The 23,462-nt window shown below is 55.1% G+C and overlaps 1 protein-coding gene across 5 annotated transcripts in view; it reads right to left on the bottom strand.

The window, feature by feature from the left end:
* Positions 1 to 23,462, bottom strand: part of MYO7A (myosin VIIA) — a 90,896-nt gene that overhangs the window by 39,998 nt on the left and 27,436 nt on the right. For all 5 annotated transcript variants that reach the window (XM_032259152.1, XM_032259150.1, XM_032259148.1 and 2 more), the window contains 14 exons: positions 18,957 to 19,141; positions 18,264 to 18,385; positions 18,042 to 18,184; positions 17,674 to 17,787; positions 16,662 to 16,815; positions 15,583 to 15,659; positions 14,827 to 14,946; positions 13,964 to 14,106; positions 12,744 to 12,954; positions 12,139 to 12,274; positions 9,799 to 9,905; positions 3,210 to 3,347; positions 1,199 to 1,357; positions 660 to 752 (listed from right to left, as the gene is read on the bottom strand). In XM_032259152.1, coding sequence (XP_032115043.1) covers positions 660 to 752; positions 1,199 to 1,357; positions 3,210 to 3,347; positions 9,799 to 9,905; positions 12,139 to 12,274; positions 12,744 to 12,954; positions 13,964 to 14,106; positions 14,827 to 14,946; positions 15,583 to 15,659; positions 16,662 to 16,815; positions 17,674 to 17,787; positions 18,042 to 18,184; positions 18,264 to 18,385; positions 18,957 to 19,141 — 1,902 coding nt within the window. The remainder of the gene's footprint in view (positions 1 to 659; positions 753 to 1,198; positions 1,358 to 3,209; positions 3,348 to 9,798; positions 9,906 to 12,138; positions 12,275 to 12,743; positions 12,955 to 13,963; positions 14,107 to 14,826; positions 14,947 to 15,582; positions 15,660 to 16,661; positions 16,816 to 17,673; positions 17,788 to 18,041; positions 18,185 to 18,263; positions 18,386 to 18,956; positions 19,142 to 23,462) is intronic.

Raw genomic sequence — 23,462 nt, 5'->3', positions numbered from 1 at the left:
TGCCCTGTCACCCGGGACAGCCAGAAATCTAGTACAGCGGAAATGCAAATGGGGAAGCCCAGCGCATGGGGCTTGCACTGTCCCTTCTGTGGGTGCCCTGCCACTGCCAACTCCCACCATCTCTCCAATGCTGTAACTCCACGACTCCTGCACGGCCCCGCTTCCTGCATCCCTCCCCAGCTGCCCGGGCAGCAGTGGGAGCTGAACTCCCTACAGAGTGACGGACAGGTGGCATGCTGCAGACCCCAGCATGGGATGGACCCGGCCAGGCAGGAAACCACAGAAAGGAACATAAAGATACACTCAAGAGACCTCACACAGGCATACCCCAATTTACAGATGGGAAAATGAGGCTCAGAAAGGGCCCCAAGGCAAGCAGCACCCCTGCCTCCCTGCTGCGGGCCTGAGAGACAGCTCACCACTGGCGTGTGGTTTCCAACCTGTGGTCAGTCTCTGACCCCATTCCCAGGTGGCAGATGATCTCAAATACCAACTCCCCCTTCCCCACCGGAGAGGCCAGATCCCACCTGCTCCTCCAGCCACACCACAGCTGGGCAGGAAGGATCTCAAAGCACTGCCTCCCTCTCCCAAGCACCCCACCCCACATGATGGGAATTCACAGCCTCCCTAGGCAGCACAAGGCAGGCGTCTGTGCTCACCTTCAGAAAGATCTTGGTTTTGCCGATCTGCCAGTCATCGTGGGTGCCCAGCACAGCCTCAGCCATGCGCTGGCATGTCCCTCGAAGGTCTCCCTGGAATGGGGGTGGGGTACACAAGGGAATGGGCCAGTGGGAAGGCCTCCAGAGTGTCCCCGAGGCTGGGTGGCAGGGCTCTTCCCGAGCTCTGCCCCTGACTTGAAGTGTGACCTCAGCTGGTTCCTGCCTTCTCTGAGCCTGTTTTCTCCTTAGCTCAGCTGGATGGTATGATTGCAAAATCCTTTCTCACAACTGACATCCAGGGCCCACATGGCAGGCCTGGTCTTGTTCCTTATACCATCATGTGTGAAGTCCTCACCAGCTGGACACAGCAACTGAAGCCCACTGATTCGTTCCAATAAAGGACCCCCAATCTTCCATACTGCACCTGAGAGGCTGAGCAGATGTCAAGACCCGCCCATGGTCCCATAAGAAAATTGGGGCCTTTGCCCAGCCGGAGCTGGGACCCTCCCCTCCTGCCCTCTGTGCACTGAGCCCTGTACCTGCTTGTAGGCTGGCTTCACGCCCGGCAGGAGCACACGGTACCGCTCCACGAACTCCACGAAGCTGTAGCGGATGGGGTAGCCGGCTCGGCGGATTCGGATGGTCTCCATCATCCCTGAGTACCGCAGCTGGCGCACGCACAGGTGTCGGTCGAACAGCTGCCAGACACACAGCCAAGGGTGTCAGGGCCAAGGCTCCTGCTGGGAGGCGGCCCTGCTGTGCACTTGACCAGCCCAGACAAAGGCTCAGAAGGCCAAGGCCCCATGGCACAGGAGGAGCAAAGCCAGGACCGGCACCTGGATTTGCAGCTCAAACTCACAAAATAGCATAAAGTGAGGCCTGTCATGGTAGAGCTGTGTGCTTTGGGAGCACAGAGAAGACACAGATTAATTCCCCTTGGGACACCCAAGGCGGCGGGGGTGGTTTCATGGAGGAGGCATCTTTACCCCCGCAACTCTGACTGGAGGGGGAGTATTACAAGGTTGGAGGAGGTAAGCCTGTGCAAAGGTGTGGAAGCCTGGAAGCACAGGACTTTGTTGGAAAGGCTGGGGGAGCTAGAGAGGCTCGTCCAGGCCAAGTTATGGCTGTATAGGCGAGGGGTGCTCCGCACCGCCCCAGGGAGTACCTTCCACGTTGCAGCCATTGTAGATCTGTAGTTATTCAGACAACTTTCTAGCTGCCTTCAGGAAGAGGCACATTTTTTGAAGGGCCCTGGGGTTTGGGTGGTGTAGGGGCTGGGGAGAAAATGTAGAAGACAGGTGCTGGGCTGTGGGACTATGTTGGAGCCTCATCCATGGATGATGGAATCCAGGGAAGGTTTAGAGCAGGGAAAGACTGGGCCAGGTCTGCATTTGAGAACAATGTTGTTGGGGGCTGGGGCAGGCAGGACAGGAGTCCAGGGAGGCAGGAGAACCTCGAAGAGGCTGTTGCAAGGCCCAGTCCCACATATGCTGAGGACTGGGCTGAGAGAAGATTCCCACTTCAGAGTCAGGGGAGACTGTGCCCAACTGCTCTGGGGGTTCTTAGTCCCCTGAACCCCCTGCATTAGAGGGAGAGCTCACTGGAGCCCTCTGCGACCCTCAGGCCCCTGCAGACCTGAGTCCTAAAGGAGACAGGCCTCGTCCACTCTGGGGAATGTTTTCCAGGCAGGGGACAGCGGGAGGGGACAGCGCTTGCAGCTGTCAGCTTCCGCAGCCTGTTTCCTCTCCCTCCGGGCCACTTTCCCTGGCCTTCCTTCCCTCCCCACCACCCAGATCCCGAGGCGCCAGCTTCCCCCAGGGTTCCCTGTAGGCCTGGGGTAAACAACCCTCCCAGAGCCTGTGCTGGGGAAGGAGAGGGCTTGCAGCGAGGTGGTCCCAGCCTGAGCCCCTCAACCTCCCTAACGGGTATCACCAAGCCCCTTTCTCACATGCTATTTGAGAAGATTGAAGGAGGCTGTGGACTGACAATCCAGCCTATGCCGGGCACACAGAAAGAGCCCAACAAATGCTACTGAGAAAAGTCAAGAATGAGGATATCCCAAGCAGCCAGAGGGATTGGGGAGGCTTCCGGGAAGAGGTGTGGTTGAGCTGGGCCAAAGGAGAAGGGGGCTTTCAAAGAAGCAGCTCTAGCAAGAACCGCAGCTGCCAATCACTGGGCACTTGCTGGGTGTGGGCATCTGCAAGCATTATTGCATGGAATAGCCTCAGGAGGCAGGTACAGTCAGTCCCATTTCCATCTATGAGGACACTGAGGCATAAGAGAAGAAAGTGCCTTGTCTGCAGTCGCCACTTGTAAGTGGTAGAGCCTGGATCTGAACCTGCCGCAAACCCCCTGCAGAGTCTAGGCTCTTTCCGAGGCACCTGCCAATTCCAGTAAATAGGGGACCTTGTTTCATAAGTTCCCTGTGTGTCCCCCATTCCCCAAAGGGACAAAGTCTCACATCATCCACTCCCACCCTACCCCATTTTTGACCCAGCCCCTCCATATCACCCAGACTCCACCCGCCAACCCCAGGCCAGGGCCACTCACCATGGGCTTCTTGAACTCATTAGGCTTGATGCATCGCACGAAGAAGGGCTGGCAGGCACCCAGCGTGCGCATCAGCAGCTCCAGTGACCGCTTGAACTGGCTGCTGAGTGTGGGTGAACGCTTCCTGGTCTCGGCGCCCTGGGGGGATGGACGGCAGCGATAGGAGGGGCTGTGCCTGCCCCAATCCAGCCTCCCAGGAGCCGCCCAGTAGGAAGTGGGAGGGGAGGGGAGTGGGGTCAGGGTTTGAGGGACAGGGCGGCATTCAAAGTTTTCCTGCAAACTGCCTCTCCCCACAGTCTGGGCTGGAGCATGGACCCCAGACACCCCCTCTGGGAAGCCTTCCAGGATTTCCAAAGGTACCACCTCTGGGCCAGGAGGAAATTAACCCTGCAGGAAGATCTCTGCACTGGAAGTCGGGAGCCTGCCCCCACCCCTGGTGCGCTGGATGACTCTGAGCAAGGGGTCGCCCCTCTCTGAGTCACATCCCCCTCTCCCTGTATAAAGGAGTAATCAGACTTGGTCACCTCAGGACCCTGAGGTCATCTCTAGAGACAGGGGTTAGATAAGCCTAGATTCAAGCCCTGGCCCTCCACTTTCTAGCTGTGTGCCCTTGGGCAGGTCACTAAATGGTGTGGAGCCTCAGTTTCCTAACTGGAGGTGATGCCATCTATCCATCTGACCAGGCTGTGACAAGGATCAGAGGTCAGGGCATGTTTCAGTAAACAACAACCTGGAAAGGTGGTGCCGCCTTCTGGGAACCTGTGGGCAAGCCCCAGGAGGAGGGGCGGGAGCTGCTGTGACCTCTCTCCTCCGGGGCTTAGCTGGTAGCAGCAGGCTGGGGGCAGGGCAGGCCTGGCTAATCCTCCTAAGAAGGCACACAAGCTGCTTCGCCCCAAACCCTGTCCCCTCACTGTGGCACTGACGCGCTGAGGGGTACTGTGCTCCAGCAGCTGCTACCTGGGTGATCCCGGCAGCCTGCGAGCCCCCTGCGCCTCCCTGCCCTTCTGGGGTCCCCTCTGAGAATACTGTAAGATGAAGTCAGGGAAGGCCTGAGCTGCAAACAAACAGGAAGCCAAGCAGCAGGACAGATAGGAGCTGGACACAGAGACCAGGTTCTGTTCCAAAGCATCTTGGTAATTGTCTTCCTGGCCACTTTCATTTGGTTGAGAATTTCTTATTTTATTTGATTTGACTTCATTTGATTACTATTGTAAGATTTAAGATTTTTAATGTCACCATTTCATCTGATATCCTACAGCATCAAAAACCAGGGGCGCAGATGTAGATGTGTGAGGTATTTCAGGGGACAAAGGTGTTATGCCCATATTAAATTCCGGCAATATGCCACCAGACTGTGATGAGGCCTTCCAAGAAAGAGCCAGTGCCTGCTATTCTGAAATTGGCACTGCTTTCCAATTTCGTTGTATTTGGAATATATTCTAGGATTTTGCCCAGAGAAGCTAGGGAGTCTTTGCACTGCGGTAGGGTGATGGTCAGATCTGTGGCCCCTGGGGTTGCCTTGAACTTGATCCAGCAGCAGCACTGGGTGACCCCAGTCACTGGAGGGGAGCTGTCCAAGTTGGGCTGTACCCAGCCCTGACATGAGTACATGCATGCATGTGCACACATACAACACACACACACCTCAGCATGCACATACGCACACCACAGGAGCATACCACCACATGCACACACACACACGTGCACACACACGCCTGTCTTTGGTCTTGGTCATCACAATATAACTCCTGCTTTCTGCCTGTCCTCCTTGACAGGCTGGGAGCCCCATGAGGACTGGCCAGGTCTGCCTTTCTATGGCTGCGTGGCCAGGGCCTGCCTGGCACAAGTAACAGTCAACACTTCAATCTACTGAAGCGCTGTTGAATTGGTTCCTGGTGACATCCATGCGTTCACAGAAACTGTCCACCTTCCTGTTGCTCTGGCCAAACATCTAGCAACTTTCCTTGGTGCCTCTTCTGTCACATCCAATATATCTGCAGATCTTACTGGCTCTACGTTCAAAATATTTCCAGAACCAACCCCTTCTTACCACTTCCTCCACAGTCAGCCTGGTCCCAGCCACCAGCATCGCTCTCAAATTCCTGCAGCAACCCCCCAACTAGTCTCTTTGCTTCCATGCCCCACACTCCATGCCACCCTCCCCTCAGACTGGGGAGCTAAAGAAGAGGAAAGAGTAGAAGAGCCCAGAGCCACACCTGTGTGGCCACCCTACAGCACGGGGCCTTCAGACAGGGACTCTCCTGGGTGCTGGAGGCTTAAGTGCCTGGGACCCCTCCACTCTTAGTGTAGCAGCCTGAGTGAGGCTGCTAAAACAAAATCACATCCCTTACCCACTCAGAATCCTCATTGGCTCCATGATTCACTCTGCATGAAGGCCCAGTGCCCCACAGAAGCCAGTTCCAGGAGCCTCTGGCCTTTACACCACTTGTTCCCTCCCCTCCAGTCCCTCCAGCCTCCTCACCCTGCCTGGGATATACCTGGGATGCAGGCAGAGGCTTGCAAAGCACCTCAGGGCACCTGTTCTTGCTGTCCCCTCTCCCTGCAAAGCCCTTCCTCAGGAATGTGGCTGGGCACATTCTTCCTCACCTCCTGCTCAGCTTCTCAGGCAGGCCTTTCCTGAACCCCCCCACCACTGAAAATCACAGAGCCCCACCACCACACTCCTCCCTCCTTAATCCTTCCCCATGTCGCATCTCACCATCTGATATACTGTAGCTTTTATTTATGTATTGGCTGTCTATCTATTTATTATCATTTTTGAGGCAAGGTCTCACTGTCACCCAGACTGAATTATAGTGGCACGATCTTGGCTCATTGCAGCCCCAACCTCCCAGGCTCAAGCCTCCCGCCTCAGCTGGGACTATAGGTATGTGCCACCATGCCCAATTTTTATATTTTTGTAGAGATGAGATATTGCCATGTCACCCAGGCTGGTCTCGAACTCCTGAGCCCAAGCAATCCACCCACCTTGGCCTCCCAAAGTGCTGGAATTACAGGTACGAGCTACTGCACCTGGTCTTGGCTTTCTAACTACCCCGTCTTCTGCTGGAACTAAAGTTATATAAAGACAGACACATTTTCTGTTTTGTTCACTGCTACATCCCCCAAGACCCATGATAATGCCTGGCATACAGTAGGTACTCAATAAATGTTTGTAGGTAGCCATCTGGGTTTCTGATTTGGTTTTATTTCATTGAGGGGAAAGGCTGTCCTTCCTGGTAATTGCTGTTTTCTGGGATAGTCTGCAGATGGAGATGGAGTAAAGGAAGTGAAAAGTCCAAAGGCCAATGTAAAATGCTCCCCAGAAAGGATCTGAGAGGAAGACCCCAGAGGGTGACATGAAAGGGGCTGGGAAGTCTCAGGCAGGAGGCCACCTGCATAGAGTGAACATGTGTCCCTCGGACTCGGGGCCCCAGGGTATGTGACTGGGCTTAGGCATTAATCAGAGGGTGCTCAATGTCCTGGAAGAGCTGCCTTTATCACAGCTGGGCTGGGCCCTTCACCAGCAAGGGCTTTGGTGAGAGAAGGCAGATGTAGGAGCCAAAGGATGAAAACTCGGGGACCTGCCCATGGTGGGAGTTCCAATCACTACAAGAGGTGGCTTGGGCCGCTGGCACACTGTCGTTGAATAAACTGTGATTCAATGTCTCACAATTAACCAAGCTGATTTTCATCTTCTTTTTAAAAAGCCATCATGTTTCTAGCAGTTACGAAGTAATTTTCTTTCCTAAAATGTGATGTTTATGGAGCCACTATAGTACATTTTAAAAAATTAAAATTATTTTTTAAAAAGCAAGGACTTGGAAAACTTCACTTTAGCCCTCACTTGTATATGACCGCGGACAAGCTCCTCTCTGAGGAAGACCTGGGCTTAAATCCCGGCTGTGTCACAAGTTGTGTGACCTCAGCGAGCAACTCAGCCTCTCTGGGCCCCAGTTTCTTTCTTTTTTAAATTTTAGAGAGGGTCTCACTCCATCACCCAGGCTGGAGTGCAGTAGCACAATCATGACTCACTGCAACCTCCAACTCCTGGGCTCAAGGAATTGTCTTTTCTCAGTCCCCCAAGTAGCTGTGACTACAAGTGTTCACCACCATGTTCAGCTAATTTTAAATTTTTTTGTAGAGACACGGTCTCATTATGTAGCCCAGGCTGGTCTTGAACTCCTGGCCTTAAGCTATCCTCCTGCTTCAGCCTCCCAAAGTGCCGGGAGCGTAACTGCAAGCCACCACTCCCAGCCTGGGCCCCGGTTTCTTGACCTGTAAAGTGGAGTAATAGTCACTACTCTCTAGTTTGCAGTGGGGAGTGAATGCGGTGATAAATGTATGTACTTAGCTCATAGCCCGGCTCAGAAGAGAGGCCCAGTAGACATAATTGGTACGGATTGGTCACTGCTGTATCCTAATTCTCTGCTCCTAACACTTCTGGAGTGACCCATTTCTGGAGACTCGGGGTTCCTGCACTTTGACCTCTCCATGACTTCTCAGTAAGTGGGTTCTAGTCCCAGGGGTAGGAAACTTAGAGCAGAAAACATCACAGAGAGTTCCCAGATGCCTCCAGAAGCTTTGAAAAGAGAGAGAAGAACGGGTAGGAGGGGAAGATGGGGTTCAACCGGAGTATGGCTGAAAGCAGGAGGAATGAGTGGGCCCACCAAGTGGGGCTGGGGGACTGTAGGAGAAGAGGAAAGAGTGGGACAGGCCAGAGCCATGCGTGTCTCAGCAGTGCGGCCACCTTCCAGCACAGGGCCTTCAGGTGGGGACTCTCCCGGGTGCTGGAGCTTCAAGTGCCTGGGACTCCTCTCTCAGATCAGCCCTGCATGCACCCCAGCAGTCGGTCAGCCTACGGTGTTGCTCTTTTAGGGGTGAGTGGGGGTGGGGACTGTTCCAGGGCTGACCCACGGGCAGAGAGGAGAGGCCACCAGCCAGAGAAGCTCCTTGCTCCTGGCATGCCCTGTCTACTGCCGGCAGTGTGTGGATTGTTTCAGAACTCTGCCAGGCAGGCAGGCAGGAAGGAAGAGGGACACAGCATCGGGCCAAAATGGAAGGATGTCAGCATTTGGCAGAGGAAATACAGGGCTGCAGAGGAAAAGAAGGCCAAGGGGCTGACAACACAATGCTGTTGCTAAGGGGTGCCCAGCACCTTTGGGATCTAGAGAGCCGTGGGAGCCACAGCCTGAACCAGAGCTAAGGACACACAGGGCTGCTGTTTCAGGCTGAAGGAGGTCTGGTGAAGGGTGTCTCCTAGTCCCAGCTCCCCGTCAGAATGCTGCCACCTGGAATGAGTCATATCCCCTCTCTCAGTCTCAGTCTCTCATCTGCAAAATGCAGAAAATGCCACCTGTGCCTCCTGCCTTGCAAGGTTATCTGAGGATCTGACCAAGGCGTGGCTGTAGGCACCCACCAGGGCCTGGTGGAAGTATCAGGGATTGATGCCTCTAAGGGGCCTTAGGAGATCTGCTTTCGAGTCCCTGCTCTGCCCCTGGCTCCCAGACGACCTTGGGCAAGCCTCGCCCCTCTCCTAGGACTCAGTTTCCTCCTTGAAGAAAGAAATGCCTGCAGCACACGTAACTCAAAAACCAAACACAAAAATCACTCCACAAACCACTCCAAACAAAATACACTCCAAAAAAAAGAAGAAAAAGCCCTGCCCTTTCCCCAAGCCTCAGCACCATGAGGGCTCAGGACCAAGTCCCACCCAGGCCGCTGAGGCCTCTCCCGCCATCCTCAGCCCTGGGCTGGGATCTTTTACCTTCGCAGCAGCTGCTGAGTGGCATAGAGTGCCCGATGAATAACCACAGAGAAACTACAACAGGAACCATGGTGGAGGGTGACATGGGGAGAGGAGGGGCAAGGAGAATGTGGCGGGTCACAAAAGCACGCAAAATCCGCTACCAAGAGAGGGGGACCCTCAGGCAGAGGTCTGGGGTTCTGGAAGCTCTGTGATGCCTTGGTGGTCCTGAGGGCAGGGGACAGCCAGGCACCTGGACAGGCCTGGAGGGGGCGGGGGCTGTCTTCCCCGTGAAGCCTTCCATGCACCCTCCAGGAAGCCATGGGACAGGAGGAAAATACAAAATAAAAAGGCAGGCAACCCTGCAGAAGAAAATCCACTAGACTCTCACCCTGGGGCCTAAGGAAAGGTGGAAGGGGGAGTTCTCCCATGGTCTGATGGGTTCTGGGGCTGGTGCAGACATACCCTCTGTGCCAGCTTCCTTGAGTGCCCACACCCACCCCATATCCTTCAGGCTGCATGTACTCCTTCTGCCCGTGCTCCTTTTAGTGGCTGGATTCCAGGGGGTGGACCCCCACAGTAAACTGAGCCCTGACCGGCTCTGCTCCGTGACCTCTCAGGTGACCCTTCTCTGGGTCTTGCACCCCAACCACATCCCCTAATTAGTACAATAAGAGGACCAGATGGGAGCACCTTTGAGGCCCCTCCTGGAGCCACAGCAAAGCTCCATACCCATTATGTGGCCAGAGGGGCTCAGCTGAAGCTGTTGGGCGAGGGCAGGGCCTAGACCCAGGCCTGGCCTGCGGGGGCCTATCCCAACAGCAGAAACTGTGCCCAGCTTACCATGGCGACGTCGGCCTGGAAGATCTGCTTGATAAACTTGTTCCTGGAGGAGTGCACCAACTGGATGATGTCCCCATGCAGGGTGTCTCGGTTCTTTTCCAGGAAGCCTACAGATAGTAAACAGCAGTCACACCTCAACAGCTCTGGCAGGCCCTCCCCAAACCCACCATATTGGAGCCAGGAGGACCCTCAATATCCACCTAGTTCAACCACATCCATTTCATGGTGGGGGACACTGAGGGGGACAGAGACTTGCTCAACATCACAGAGAAAGTGAGGGGACACCTCCCCAGCCACACAGCTCCCCTCTTCCAGGCCTGTTCAAGAAGGGCAGGGAGTCTCAGTCTCCAGGAGAGAGTGGGCCTCCTTCCTGACCAACCACCGCAAAGCCACCATGAGCCTTCTGAACTAAGATATTAAAAGGCCTTGTTAAGTAAATGTGTCACCTGGGAGAGAATGCATGTTGATCTGTTACAAGCTAATAGTAAAGGAATTCGTTAAAACCACCTGTGGTTAGACAGTATATTATGTTTTACAAAGTCCCCTCACAGATCCCTCTATGCGGGACAGGTAGGGACTACTTCCCCAACCCCAAAAGGGAGAAAACTGATGCTCAGAGACGCTCAGTGAGTTGTCTAACGTCATCCAGTAAGCCATGGGCAGAGTTAAGACTTGAACTTGGGACGCTGGTGCAAAGGAGATTCTCTGCACCCAGAACACAGGACCCCTGGGAGCCTAAGGAGATTCTCCTGCACCACACAGACCCCAGAGGAGGCTGCCACTCCCAGGGACCGAAGAGTTAGAAACTGGTTAATGGGGAGAGGTTGCTGGAGTGGAGCAAGAGATGAGGTGCCCTGGGACTGCAGATGCCTGAGGGGGAGTGCCACTGCAGAGAGCAGGACGTAGGCTGCCCATGAATGGCAGATGGCACAGAGACCCCGTGCTAGGCTGCCTACCTGGCACCTGGGGAGGGGTGAGTTGCAGGGGACACACATGAAGGGAGGGTGGGCTTTACACTTGGGATGTCATTGGGTTCTCACTAAAGCTCTGACAGACTCACTATGTGATCCTAGAAAGACCCCCATTCTGGGACTCCAGTTTCCTCAACTGTTGGATGGGAAGGAGAGTACACACAAGCTTGCTTCTCTTCAGAACACCACTTCATAAATCCACATCAATAAGATGCTGTATTGAAACAGTTCTTTGTGAGCTAGGAAATGCTGGTAGAAGTCTTTCCAGTCATTCAGTCTTGATTAAAACCTTAGGGAAGCCATTTCCCTTTCTGGGTTTCAGTTTCCAATTCTGCTAAGGTGGAATTATGTTCCCTCCAGACCTACTGTTCTATAGTTTTATAACTCAGCACAGAGATTACTCAATTTTCACTTCTATCTTCAGCAACAGCATGAAGCCCGGTACATAATAGATACAAGAGCACGTTGGTTGGATGGAACTGAAAAATACAGTCCTCTATTACTCCAAATGAACGACCAGTTGGTTTGCACTACAGTCCCTCAAACTTAACGTCTGCTTCCTTCTTTCCAACAATAAGGTTGGATCTCACGGTCTAATATTTTAAGGGAGTCTGAGCCGCCATCAGAATCTACCACTGCAGCATGGCTCACTGATACACTGCTGACTTCTGGACCTGTTCAGCAAAGGAGTAAGAAACAGATGGATTATAGCATGTTTGCTTTGAATTTCTTTGGCCTTTTAAAAAAAATCAATTTTTAATTTTGGGGGGTACATAGTAGGTATAGATGTAGATATTTATGGGTTAATTGATCTTTGACTATGGATGGGACCCCTTGAGGCTGTATGGCAGGGCTCGGCGTAGACACAGCCCATAACTGATGCCAATTTGAGATTGGCCCTTCATACCAGGGTAAGTGGGGAGGGATTGGTAAGGGCAGTCTGCAGTCTTTTGACAAACCCTGTAAGAATTCCAAGTGAGATAAGCCTGTGTTCTGACCCCTCTTCTTAACTTCCAGCTTTAACATGAACCCAATTGCATGTCCCCAGAGAAAAAATTCACAGACAGAAAGTAGAACACAGGTTCAGGGGGACTGGGGGTAGGGGGAGGATGATGAGCTATTGCTCCATGCATGCAGAGCTTCTGTTTGGGGCGGTGAGAAAGCCCTGGAAATAGCAGTACAAACACACAGCACTACGAAGTACTTAGTGCCACTCAATCTAACACTTCGCCATTTTAGTAAAGCTTATATATATTTTACCACAACTTTAAAAAATCTTTAAAACTCTGGATGTCTTGTTCCTGGGCTGGGGAAGGGGAAGGCCGGGGCACAGGCAGAGAGCGACAGACAGCCGGACAGCCCCCTGTACCTTGGGTCTCATAGTAGACAACGCCCGCAAAGTGGTTGATACCAAACTGGGTCTCGTGGTTGTTCTTGGGGGGAATGTAGTTCGTGTTGAGCTTGTGCTGGGAGTTCAGCTTGTGCAGCATGGTGGTGTCTGTGCCCTGCGGGAGCGGAGACGCAGCTGTGAGCTCACCCTCTCCTCCATGGGCCTCACTGCCTTCCCTGCCTAAGTCTTTGCATTCTGTCTGTTCTTCAGGAGATTCCCCTCCCTTTATTTCTACCTCACACAGGAGCTCTCTGGGCCCCTATTTCCCCATCTGTTAAGTGGATGAATTGGAACTACACAACCTTGACCCCTCTCTAACTCCCCAACTCTGACATACATTCTGTGTCCTCAGCACCCATTCTGTGCCAACTGCATGCTTAGATCTTCGTTGCCTGGCCCAGGACCCTGTGGACTGTAGGTGATTCCCAAATGGCAGATGACAGTATTTGAATTGGCCACAGAGCCACCTTGAGAGGTGGGTATCCTTTGTTCTATTTTGCAGATGAGAAAAGCTGGGGCTCAGAGCAGGGAAGGAAGCTGTGTGCTCCCAAGCCCCTGGGAGGCAGCAGCAGAACCAGGCCCACCTTGGGGAACTTGCTCTCCTCGTCGATGAGGGAGATGATGTTCATGGGCTTGTTGGCGATCATGTCCAGGGCATCCTGGTTGTCGGTGAACTCAATGTGCAGCCAGTCGATGCTCTCCAGGTCATACTCCTCCTGCTCCAACTTGAACACGTGCCGCACAAAGAACTGCTGCAGGTGCTCGTTGGCGAAGTTGATGCAGAGCTGCTCGAAGCTGCAGGGGCACAGGGATGGGGTAAAGGTGCTGTTCAGGCCCCGCCTTGCTGTTCAGGGCCTGGATCTGCCTCCACCTGCAGCGTGGCCTTCCAGCAAGCTGCTTCCACAGACTCCAAACTCTAAGGTGAAGGGGAGTGTCAAGTCCACCTCCCTCCAGGTGCAGAGGAGGACATGGAGGCCCAGCAAAAGCAAGGGACTTGCCTAGGGTCACTCTGTGAGCCAGAAGGAGAGTTAAGGCTAGAACCCTGGGTTTAGGATGCCCCCTTTGGGACCCTTTCCCTTCTGTGATCAAGCCCTGGGGAGGGCTGGGGATTGGCAGGTGGGCACCCAAACCCCAGGCTTGGGAGAGGAAGAGCCCAGACACTGGCTGGTGGGCCATACAGGGACATCGAAAGTGGCCTCAGGAAGTAGGAGGGGGGCTGACAAGGTTTGACAAACAGAACCCTGGCTGCAGACATGGCCAAGCCACACACACAGCCCTGTGTGCTGAGTGTGGGTGTGTTGGTGCTAGAGGAGGGCTTTGAGACATCCACACAGCACAGGAACTGACATGGCTTGCCAGGTCCCACAGCAAGAAGTGGGACTGCAGGACCCACCTGTGCCTGATGCCACCCTCACACAGGCCCTAAGAGGCAGAGAATCCCAAGGGTTGCTGAAACCCCAACACAAGCATGGCTCGGGCCCGGCCTCCCTGCTTTGAGGCACCTTGCTGCCTGGATCTGGGCAGAGCAGTAGTGGCCAGTGGGGACTGGAGACCAGAGGTTGCCTCCCTAAGTGTTCAGGATGCGTACAGCTCCCGCACCACCCTGACCAGGCTCAGCTGACCTTAGGGAGGGGAGGGACACAAGGGCATGGGAAAGAAGGGGAGAGGGTCCACCGGGACGATGGAACAGCCTGGCGGAGTGTGCCAGGAGCCAACTAAGTGTGCTTTACAAGGGAGAGACATGATCTTCCTTATGTCTGTATTGGGGACGGAAATTCCCAAGGAGCAGAGCCCCAAGCGGTACCTGTTTACAGCAAAGTTCTCGAACCCAAAGATGTCCAGGAGGCCAATGGACCTGCGAGAGTTCTTCACATCCTGGGAGGGAGGCTTGTAAATCGCTGCATTGATCTTATCCACAATCCACACGAACAGCCGCCCATAGATCCCCTGAAAGGCAGCGATCAGCCACTGGCGCCAGCCACACTCTCCCCCAGGGGACAGGCCAGGCTCCTGGACCCTTTGTGGCCTCGCTCCAGCCCTTGCATGGATCAAAGCGCTGTGTGAAAACTTGAGCTGTTCCCTCTGCCTGGAGCACCCTTTCCTGCTTGAACAGTTCCTACACATTTTTCAAGGCTCTGTTAAGATAACAGCTCCTCTCTGAGAAGCCTTCTGTGACCCTGCAGCAGGGGAAGGAGCCCTCCTTATGGATCTCATCTCTCTGTCCAACTCTGATTATCTCTCAAGTCTCCGAACCCAGCCCAGGGCCTGGCGTGGTGGGTGAAGGCTCGATGAATGGCAAATGTGTGGCTACAGAAACAGGAGAGGCTGGAGGCCCTCCTACCTGACCCAGCCCCGCTCTTCTGTGTCTTCTGCAGAGAGACCAAAGAGGGTGTCCCCGGGACTGGGAGCAGCATGGCTGATCAAAGCAGGCCAAAAGCCAAGGGCCTGGGGTGGCCAGAGCTGGGAAGGCCCTGGAGGAGCACAGATCCCAGCCCTCTCAGGTTGCATGGGCACCTGGGACCCGAGGAAGGCTGACTCCGGACCCGGGGCAGGCAGGGGTGGCAGCTCAGATGTCCACCCACCTCGCAGGACTCCTTGGCACCTGCCCATCAACAGCCCAACTTCCCGAGGGGTGGGGAGAGCAGCGGCCCCTTCCCTCCAGCCCACCTTGACGAAGGCATCGCGTACATCCAGCGCCTGCTCCCTGCTCAGTGGGGTGGACACCGTCTCCCCGCGGGTGATGAGGGTGCGGCTAGTCAAGCAGCTCATCAGGTCTGGGGGGTTCACCTGGTGCAGGCGACACTCCAGGTGCTCACCTGCCTGCCTGTCCCTCCCCCCACCCACACCCAGACCCCTCCACTCTCTAGCACCAGCCTGGCCCAGACCACCGCCTCCGCTAAGCGCACTCGCCCCAGGGCCTAGGGACAAATCCTCCCCACCCATGGAAACCTGCCCCAGTCCTGCCTGAAAGGAACTTCTCTCTTCCTGGACAGCCCCCGCTTAACTCCCTCCAGCATGTCACCTGGTCTTTCTAGGACCAGCCCTGACTCTGGCATTATTCATCCCAGTTTTCCAACCCTAGTAAGTGTTTGCTAAAAGACAGACAGACTCAATGCATTTGACCCATGGACACCAGTACCCTTTGCCCACATGTGAAGACTGAGGCCCAGACGGCAGGGATGACTCACCCTGGGTCACACAGCCCAGGTCATCACAGGGCCCTCCCCTGCCATCCCCAGGGCAGCTCCTCCAGGACCCATGCCTAGCACAGGACCTGCACACAGTTGCTTCTCCATATTGAACAGAACTCTTCCAACTAGAGGTTCCTAGCAACACGGTTCCCACATCCCAGCCACGAGGGAAATGGAGCTCAACCCTTCAGAGGGACAGAAGCCATGGAAGGGAGAGAGGCCAGGCACTGACCTCAAGCAGCGATGCAGCTGTGGTCAGCGATGGGGAGAAGAGGACCTCACAGGCGTCCAGGTTTTCAAACGTGCGGGCTATTGGCAGCAAGGGACACAGCATCAGGGGAGGAAAGGTGGGTAACAGGAGCAAGGGGACAGTCCTAAGAGGACCAGGCTGCCACTCCTGCTGCAGGAGTCCTGCCCTGTCCAGGAAGGGCATCAGTACTGTGATTAAATGCTTCCCTGGGTCAAGGTGTATTTGATGAATGTTCTTACCATGAGTCTGCAGGCACCATGCGGGTAGGGACCACGTATGCCCCACACATGGCACCATGCCTGGCATTCAAGGAACAGACACTGGTCGTTGCAGCTCTCTCCCCACTTCCAGGGCTCTTGGCAGTAGCCCTGACTCCTGTTAGACAGGCTTTGAGATCGCCTTTCCCGACATGTGCTCTGTTCTCTCAGGCCTCAGGACCTTTGCACAAGCTCTTCCCTCTGCCGGGTTACCCTTCTCTGTGTCTCTTAGTCTTTCAAGATTACTAGACTGTGATCTCCTTAATGCTGGAATCATTCATTGCCTGAGTGCATTTCCTGGGGCTCCTACTCTGCCTGGGGACCATGCTGGGAAGCAGGGGAAAGAACAGAGTGGGACCCGCCACCTGCCTCAGGGCGCCACCTGCGTCAGGGTGCCACCTCCCAGCCTGGCACATAGTGGGTGTCCAAGAATGAGTGAACATGTTCCCTTCCCTAGCCTTCTCCCTTTCCAAAAATGGCTATCCAGTCATTCACACCTTAGTATGAATTAGTTCAAAGATTTACCCTCTCTCTAAGACATTCGACTTTAAAGAAGAAACCAAATTTGAAATGGGTCTTAAAGGGTCCATAGACAACTCCCAATATACTTTAACTCTGCATCTCCATGGTGGAATGTCAGCACAGCGACACCACACCCAACAGATTTGGGAATTCTTCCCAGCTTTCGTCCCAAAGAAGGTACATGCTGGGACAGAAATTGAGCTGCCAACGCCGCATGGGCAGCAAGGTGCTGCACTGGCCTTGGCACAGGGGTGGGGCAGGGCAAGTGCGGTGCAGCCTCACCCTCATACTGCAGGTTGCCCAGGTGCAGGATGGCGGCCAGGAGCTTCGAGATCTCCCAGTTCTCGGTGTCAGTGAACATGAGCACCTTCATGGCAGAGCGGATGTTGGCGTACTCCTGGCTGTCCACCCGGCCCTCGCAGGTTATGCAGTTACCCTGGAGGGTGGAGTAGGAGGACGGGGTGCAGGAGGACGTCAGCATACCTCCAGAGGGGCAGTGCCTGGGTGTCTGCCCAAAAGGCCCTTTCTGCCTGACAGGCCAGTCCAGCCTGGGGTCCCAGGCGCTGACCTCACCCAGTGAGCACCATAACTCCTCCAGAAAGTCTGCAGTCTAGAAAGCCTTTCCCAGGAGCTCATTCTCCACATCTGGGGGTGCTGGTGCCCTTTCTTCCCATGGAGAAGAGCAGGCAGGTCACTGATGCCAGGCCTGCCCCTGCTGCCCACCTGACAGTCACAGCACCTAGGCCCTACTAGGCTCCTGCAGCCCCCCAGGGATACCCACTCTCAGGGACTCAACCCCCTCGCCAGGTACAGCCTGTCATAGTGAGAGGAGAGGTAACTGCATATAAGCTGGGCATCAACAGGGGACGCGCCCCATTCTGTGTGTGTCTACAAGATGTGTTTGTGTGTGTGTACATGTGTGTGCCAGCCAGCTACAAGAAAGTCCAGGAAGACTTGTCACATCTACAACACACACACATACACGCACACACACACACATACCTCCATGTGGCCTGGCCCAGCCCAGCCCAGGCAACCAGACGTGGGCTTTCCCCATGGCTAAAGGAGTGGTGGTCCCCAAGCCAGCCTGCCGTGTGCATGCCCCAAGGTCCCCCACTTGTTGCTTGGTGGCAGCAATGGCCAGGGGCCCACTTCTCCTTGGTGTCCAGACAGCAGCAAGAAGCTAGCACCTGAGCCCTGTGACCAGTGAGCCCTCAAGGCTGATCCGCAGCAGCCAGCTCCCTGCAATCCTAGGATGGGTGCCCCCCTACCCAGGCGCCCAGCTGGGCCTCACCATGGCCAAGTAGTTGTAGTCGGAGGCCTGGCCAAGGCCCAGCTTCTTCTTCTGATCCTCACTCATGCCCTCCAGCATGCAGTAGAACACATGGTAGTTCCTTTCATCTGGGGCCTGAAAGTGTGGGCACAGTGTTGGGGGCCAGGGAAGGAGGGCAGGAGGAGGCCATCAGGAACTAGCCTGGGACGATGGTTTACTATTTTAACAAATAGCTCTTGTGGAGAAATCTATGGCTGGGTTTCACAATGGGATTTCAGGCATGCAGGCAAGCAGGCAGCAACACGGGCAGGCAGGGGAGCATCTGGACCACGCAGACCCCTGAGGCCAAGGGCCTGGATCTACTCCCACCTCCCTTGGCTTAGACCCACCTGGCGACAGACGCGCGACTTCTCCAGCAGGTACTGCTCAATCTTGGCACCCTCGATGGCTCCCCGCTTGTTGAAGTGGATGTCGATGTACTTTCCGAAACGACTTGAGTTGTCATTGCGGATGGTCTTGGCATTCCCAAATGCTACAGAGCAAGTAAGGTGTCATGGGGAAGCCCGCCCCCATTCCACTTCCTGGTCTCGCCCTCGGAGCCCCAGTCCTACCTTCCAAAATGGGGGTGGCCTCCAAGACCTGCTGCTCAATCCACGAGTGCTGTCCACTGATGGCTGCCAGGAACTGCAGGATCAGCTTCGTGCTCTCTGTCTTCCCGGCCCCAGATTCCCCACTGCAGAGGGAGGGAGGGGCAGGACCTGTCACAGCCCACAGGGACTCCCCACCTAACTGGAACTCAGCCCAGCCTGCCCCCATCCACCAGCTCCCCCAGCTGTAACATTGGCAGACAATATGGACCCTCCAGGGCTGGGGCAGGGCTCAAGGGCTCAGTGCACTACCACACTCTCCTTCACCTTCATTCAGACACAAATGCCCCTGCATCCCTACTTGCCATAGAGCACAACACAGGCTAGATGCTCAGTCAATGCTTTGTCTTTTATCCTCTGCCCAAAAGAAAATAGGAGCCTGAGATGCCAACTGACCATAACTTGACAGGAGCCACCAGTAAACAATGCTGGCCTCAAAAGCTAACACGAGCTTTGGTAGCATAGAGATTCAAGACTCAAGAAAGGGGAGGTGATTCCCTACATTGCTACATAACACTGAGTACATAAGATCTGGTTCCTTAGGAGCTTGATGGCCTTTCCAACAGCACAGGCAATCCCTAGAGGTATTATCAGGAGAGCAGAGCTGGAACTCTAGGTCCTAAGCCTGGAGCTCCACCCAGGTGCTGGGCTGCCCACCTGATGATGCAGCACTGGTCACGGCTGTTGCGTTTCATGTTGAAGTAGCAGTTGTCAGCGATGGCAAAGATGTGGGGGGGCATCTCCCCAATCTTCTTGTTGGTATACTGGCGGATGTGCTCTGGCGAGTAGATGGAGAGCAGCTGGTAGGGGTTCACAGCCACCAGGATGGAGCCTGTGTACGTCTGCGGGCAGCAAGAGATGGGGAGCTCGCTGATTCTGTGTGGGAGACTGTGACTCTAGAAAGCTCTTGGGCTCTGCCCTGCTCTGGTGCTCTGGAGGGAAGAGTCCTGGCTTTGGAGTCATGTGGATAGATCTGGGGCCAGAATCCAGCCTCCTTAGGAGCCAGGGCAGGGCTTCCATCCAAGCACAGGTTCTGGCTTGGAGTTAGTGATCAGTGACATTTGATGAAGAGGGAGGTGGAGTCTCTAAGCCTCCTTCTCTTTAACTGTGAAATGAGTGTAACTGTGAAGATTAAAGAAGTGATATCTTTTAAGATTCGCAGCACACAGTGGGTACTCTGCAAATTCTGGCTCCCATCATCGCTGCCAGGCTCTGCATCGCAAATTTTGGAGTGAAATTAATCAGCGGGACCAGTCCAGGGGAGGCAGGCTGGTGAGGAAGAGGGACATGGGAAATGAGCTATAAAGAGCTGGGGTAAGTGACTTGGGGACTGAGTGGGCCACACTCTCTGCAGCACTGCCCCAGGACAGAGGGAGATGCTGTACTCTGGGGGACAGAGCACCTCCAGCCATCCTGGGCAGCTCAGGCACACGGGCCAGGTGCACCTCAGAGAGCCTTCAGTGGGGTTCTCTACTTGGGCTCCTCTGTTGTCTTTAGGCAAGGCTTCCTATTGTGGTCTTGGGGTCCTGCCACAGGGGACAGCAGCCTGGCCCTCCTGCCACCAGAGCAGAGTGAGGCACTTGGGGTTGCTTCTCCGTCCTCCCGCCCCATGCCTCAAGCTTGAAAAGGTCAAGCAGGCCTAGACCATAATTGGCAGTGGATGTATTGATATCTGGGGCCTGGAGAAGCTGAAGAAAAATGTACAGGGGAGGTGACGGCCCACCCTCCCACTCACAGCAGAGCTGCAGCCATGCCCCAGCAGCCTCAGCCTACAGTGGCCATGCAGGGAGAATGTGGCTGCAGGCACTGCGTGGTAGGGGAAATGGTCACCCTGGGGTCAGGTGCGGCCAAGACCCAGGCTCCAATCCTGGCCTTGGCTGGCCTACACCAGGAGAGTTGGCCAGAAATTGCCCTTCTCTGAGCCCAGGAAGACCTTCCTTTCCCACCTAAGCCTCTTCCTCCCAGCAGCCCATGGAGAGAAGCACTCGAGCCTCACTGTGCTGATCCACTAACTGCCACGAGAGCCAGGCAGGAAGAGCTGGGGTGGGGTGGGGGCAGGAGGCTGGAGGGGAGCAGCCAGGCCAAGCGGATAGCCAAATAAGACCTGAGCTGGAGCCAGCTCTCTGTGCCACACTCACCCGCCCTCCGCAGCTGGTCTGAAGTTGCAAAGTGCAGAGCAGAAGAAAAGGAAGCTGGTCAGTGGGGAACAGGGGCAATAACAGCATTCTCCACAAACAGCACCCACACGGCCCAGGGCTGGCTGACTTCTCAGATCAGGACCAGCAGACCCCTAGCCCCCCAGGCCCTTCTCTAGGACCCCTCAGCCACCATACCCTAGAGCTCGGCCCTGCCCAGCCCGTGGGAACCAGTTAGATGCTGGTGGGAACCTGCACCAGACTAGGAACCAGTCACAAAGAACGTCCCTTTGACAAACCTCAGTTTGCTCATTTGTAAAAGGGGAGGTTAACACCCACCTCCCTTGGCTGTTGTAAAGGCTAAAGGGCAAAGACATAACTTTTACCAGGCATCTGGTACATAAGCACTACCTTCCTTTCTTTCTTTTGAGGCAGAGTCTCGCTCTGTCACCCAGGCTGGGTGCAGTGGCTCAATCTTGGCTCACTGCAACCTCCGTCTCCTGGGTTCATGCAATTCTCCTGCCTCAGCCTCCTGAGTAGCTGGGATTCCAGGCATGTGCCACCACGTCCAGCTAAACTTCCTTTTTGATTTCTTCTTAATAATGTGATGCTCAGCCGTCTGGCTGGTGATCCCCACACAGCACAGGCTGATGCTATACAGTCATCCAATCACCCTTTACTGAGACACCCTGGAAGGCTGGGGTGTGAGGTTCCTGATGGAGGCACCTAGATCTGATGTGGTAGGGGTGTAGTGGAGGGAGAGCCAGGGGGGCCCACCCATGGGTAGCGAGCACAGAGCGTGAAAGGGCATGACATTTGGGAGGTTTGCTGGTGAAAGGTCACCCTGGCAGTTGCGGAGGATGAATGACAGTCACCCAGGCTGGAGGCAGAGGCTGACTGAGACCTAATGAACCAGCCTCCAGGAGGAGGTCAGAGCCCAGTGGAGGGAGGCCCTGGGAGCAGGCTCTGTGGCCACGTTCAGGGCATGGGCAGTCCAGAGACAGACGTGGGGGATGCTGAGACACTGTGAGAAGCTGTCCCAGGGCTGGGGCCAGGTCTTCCCCCACCCATGGCACCCACGGCATTCTCCACTCTGCTCACAGCCCAGAGGGCCCTCCTGTGCACAAACCCTTCGGCCCTGAGCCTCCTGATGTCCCCACTTGATGCCACCAGCATGTCTAGATCAGAGCTCTCCATTCCCTCCAACCCTGCTCTCTCCAGCCTTACCAACTCGACCAACAGCACCACCACAGGGCAGGAACCCGGGGAGCCCGTGGACGCCCCTCCCTCCTACCACCCCCCTCTCCTTCTGCATTCTGCCTCCCTGGCTAGGCCACTCCCATTTCACAGCAGCCCACTGCAGGTGCCTCCCCACCAGGCTCTCAGCTTCCACACTCAACCCCTCAACAATCCATTCTCCACTCGGAGCCATGCAGGCTTTAAAAATCTAACCACGTCACCCCCTGCTGAAAACCCTCCTGCAGTTTCCCATAGCCTAAGGACAAAGTCCAAATCCTTTTCCTGCCCACAAGACCCCCAAGCCCTGGCCCCTGTCACCCTCATCAACCTCATCCCACAACCAAGAGGCTCTGGTCATATGAAACTTTCAGTTAAAAGCATCACACTCCATCCCTGCCATCTCAGACCAGGGACACACTTCCCTACCCCTTCACCCAGATAATTCCTTCTCATCCTTCAGTTCCAAGCTGAGATGATGCCTCCTCCAGGAAACCAGGCACCTTCCTGTACAATCATCAAACCCACAGGTCTCCTTCAGTGTGCCCACCTGACTCCTCTACAGCCCCAGTTCAAGGCCTCCTTCTCCCAAGGCCTAGCACTATGCACCGCACATAGGAGATGCTCAGCAACGTCTGCTGAGTGGCCGAAAGAGCAACTACCTCCATGGGCAGAAGTACTGGGTGAACAGCATCCACTGGCAGCCACAGCAACCAGCAGGGAAGGCAGCAAGGCGGACAGACCTGTCCACAGTACTGAGGCAGCCCCAGCCATGCTGACGGGAAGGGTGGCCAGGAGGCAGCCAGTGGAAAATCACAGAGCAGCATGGAAGGATGCTGCCATCTGTGTAGAAAAAAATGAGTAATTTTGTATATATGTATGTAAGTATCTACCTAGCTACATCTCTAACTACAAAATAAATAATAGAAACAAGGCCTCTTTCCTCAGTGAGGAGGATTCTCTCCAGCAAGAGGGTGAGGGAGAGGTTGAGGGCAAGGGTAAACCCTCTTGGGCCCAGAACTTTGCAGTTACCACTCTGTCACCCCTTTTACTCCTCAGAAGGCCTGTAGAGGTCATATCCCCACTTTGCAGATGAGAGAAGTGAGCCTCCAGGAAGTGGGGAGACTTGCCAAGGTCACACAGCAGATGTGTGGGGAGAGGTGGGATGAATGAGAAACCCTGGCACCAGCGCTCCAGCTCTGGCCTCTCCACCTGGGCTTCCCCAAACCCCAGGAATGCACCCACGGGACCGGCAGAGCCAGTAGCCAGGGTCTCCGGAAGAGGAGGCTGGCCACCACTGGCAACAAGACCCTGGCCCTCTCCAGGCCTCAGTGCCCATTGGTCATCCAAGGTCTTAGCACTGCTCCCTGCACCCTCTGGTCTCTCTCTCTGCCTCTAAGGGTTCAGGTTGGCAGAGAATGAATGCCCAGACCTCTTGTCCAAATCTCTAGTAGCAAAACCTGACCTGTGGAGCTACAGGTTTGGTGGGGAGAGAGAAGGACTTTCCCCAAACCAGGAATACAGCATATGTGGTCCCTAGGGGTCCCCAGGAGGAGCTCATGGAGCCTCTCTGAGGCCACAGAGATGCAGCAGGAATCAATTTCACCTCTTCCAGGAAGTGCCCAGGCCTGTCAGCTCTGGGGAGTTCATTGGCATTTAGCATGCCATGGAGAACACATCCTGTGACCCAGAGGCCTTCCCAGAGTCATAGAGGTGCCCACATCATGTAGTCTCCCTGCTGTGCTTGAGGAAAGGCTGAGGCCAGAGAGGGACAGGGACATCCCCAAGGCCA

Source organism: Sapajus apella, unplaced genomic scaffold (genome assembly GCF_009761245.1).
Source record: "Sapajus apella isolate SASKATOON/1434 unplaced genomic scaffold, GSC_monkey_1.0 scaffold106, whole genome shotgun sequence".
NCBI classification, from domain to species: domain Eukaryota; kingdom Metazoa; phylum Chordata; class Mammalia; order Primates; family Cebidae; genus Sapajus; species Sapajus apella.
The sequence above is the reverse complement of the archived record's forward strand: the minus strand, read 5'-3'. Positions and strand labels throughout refer to the sequence as shown.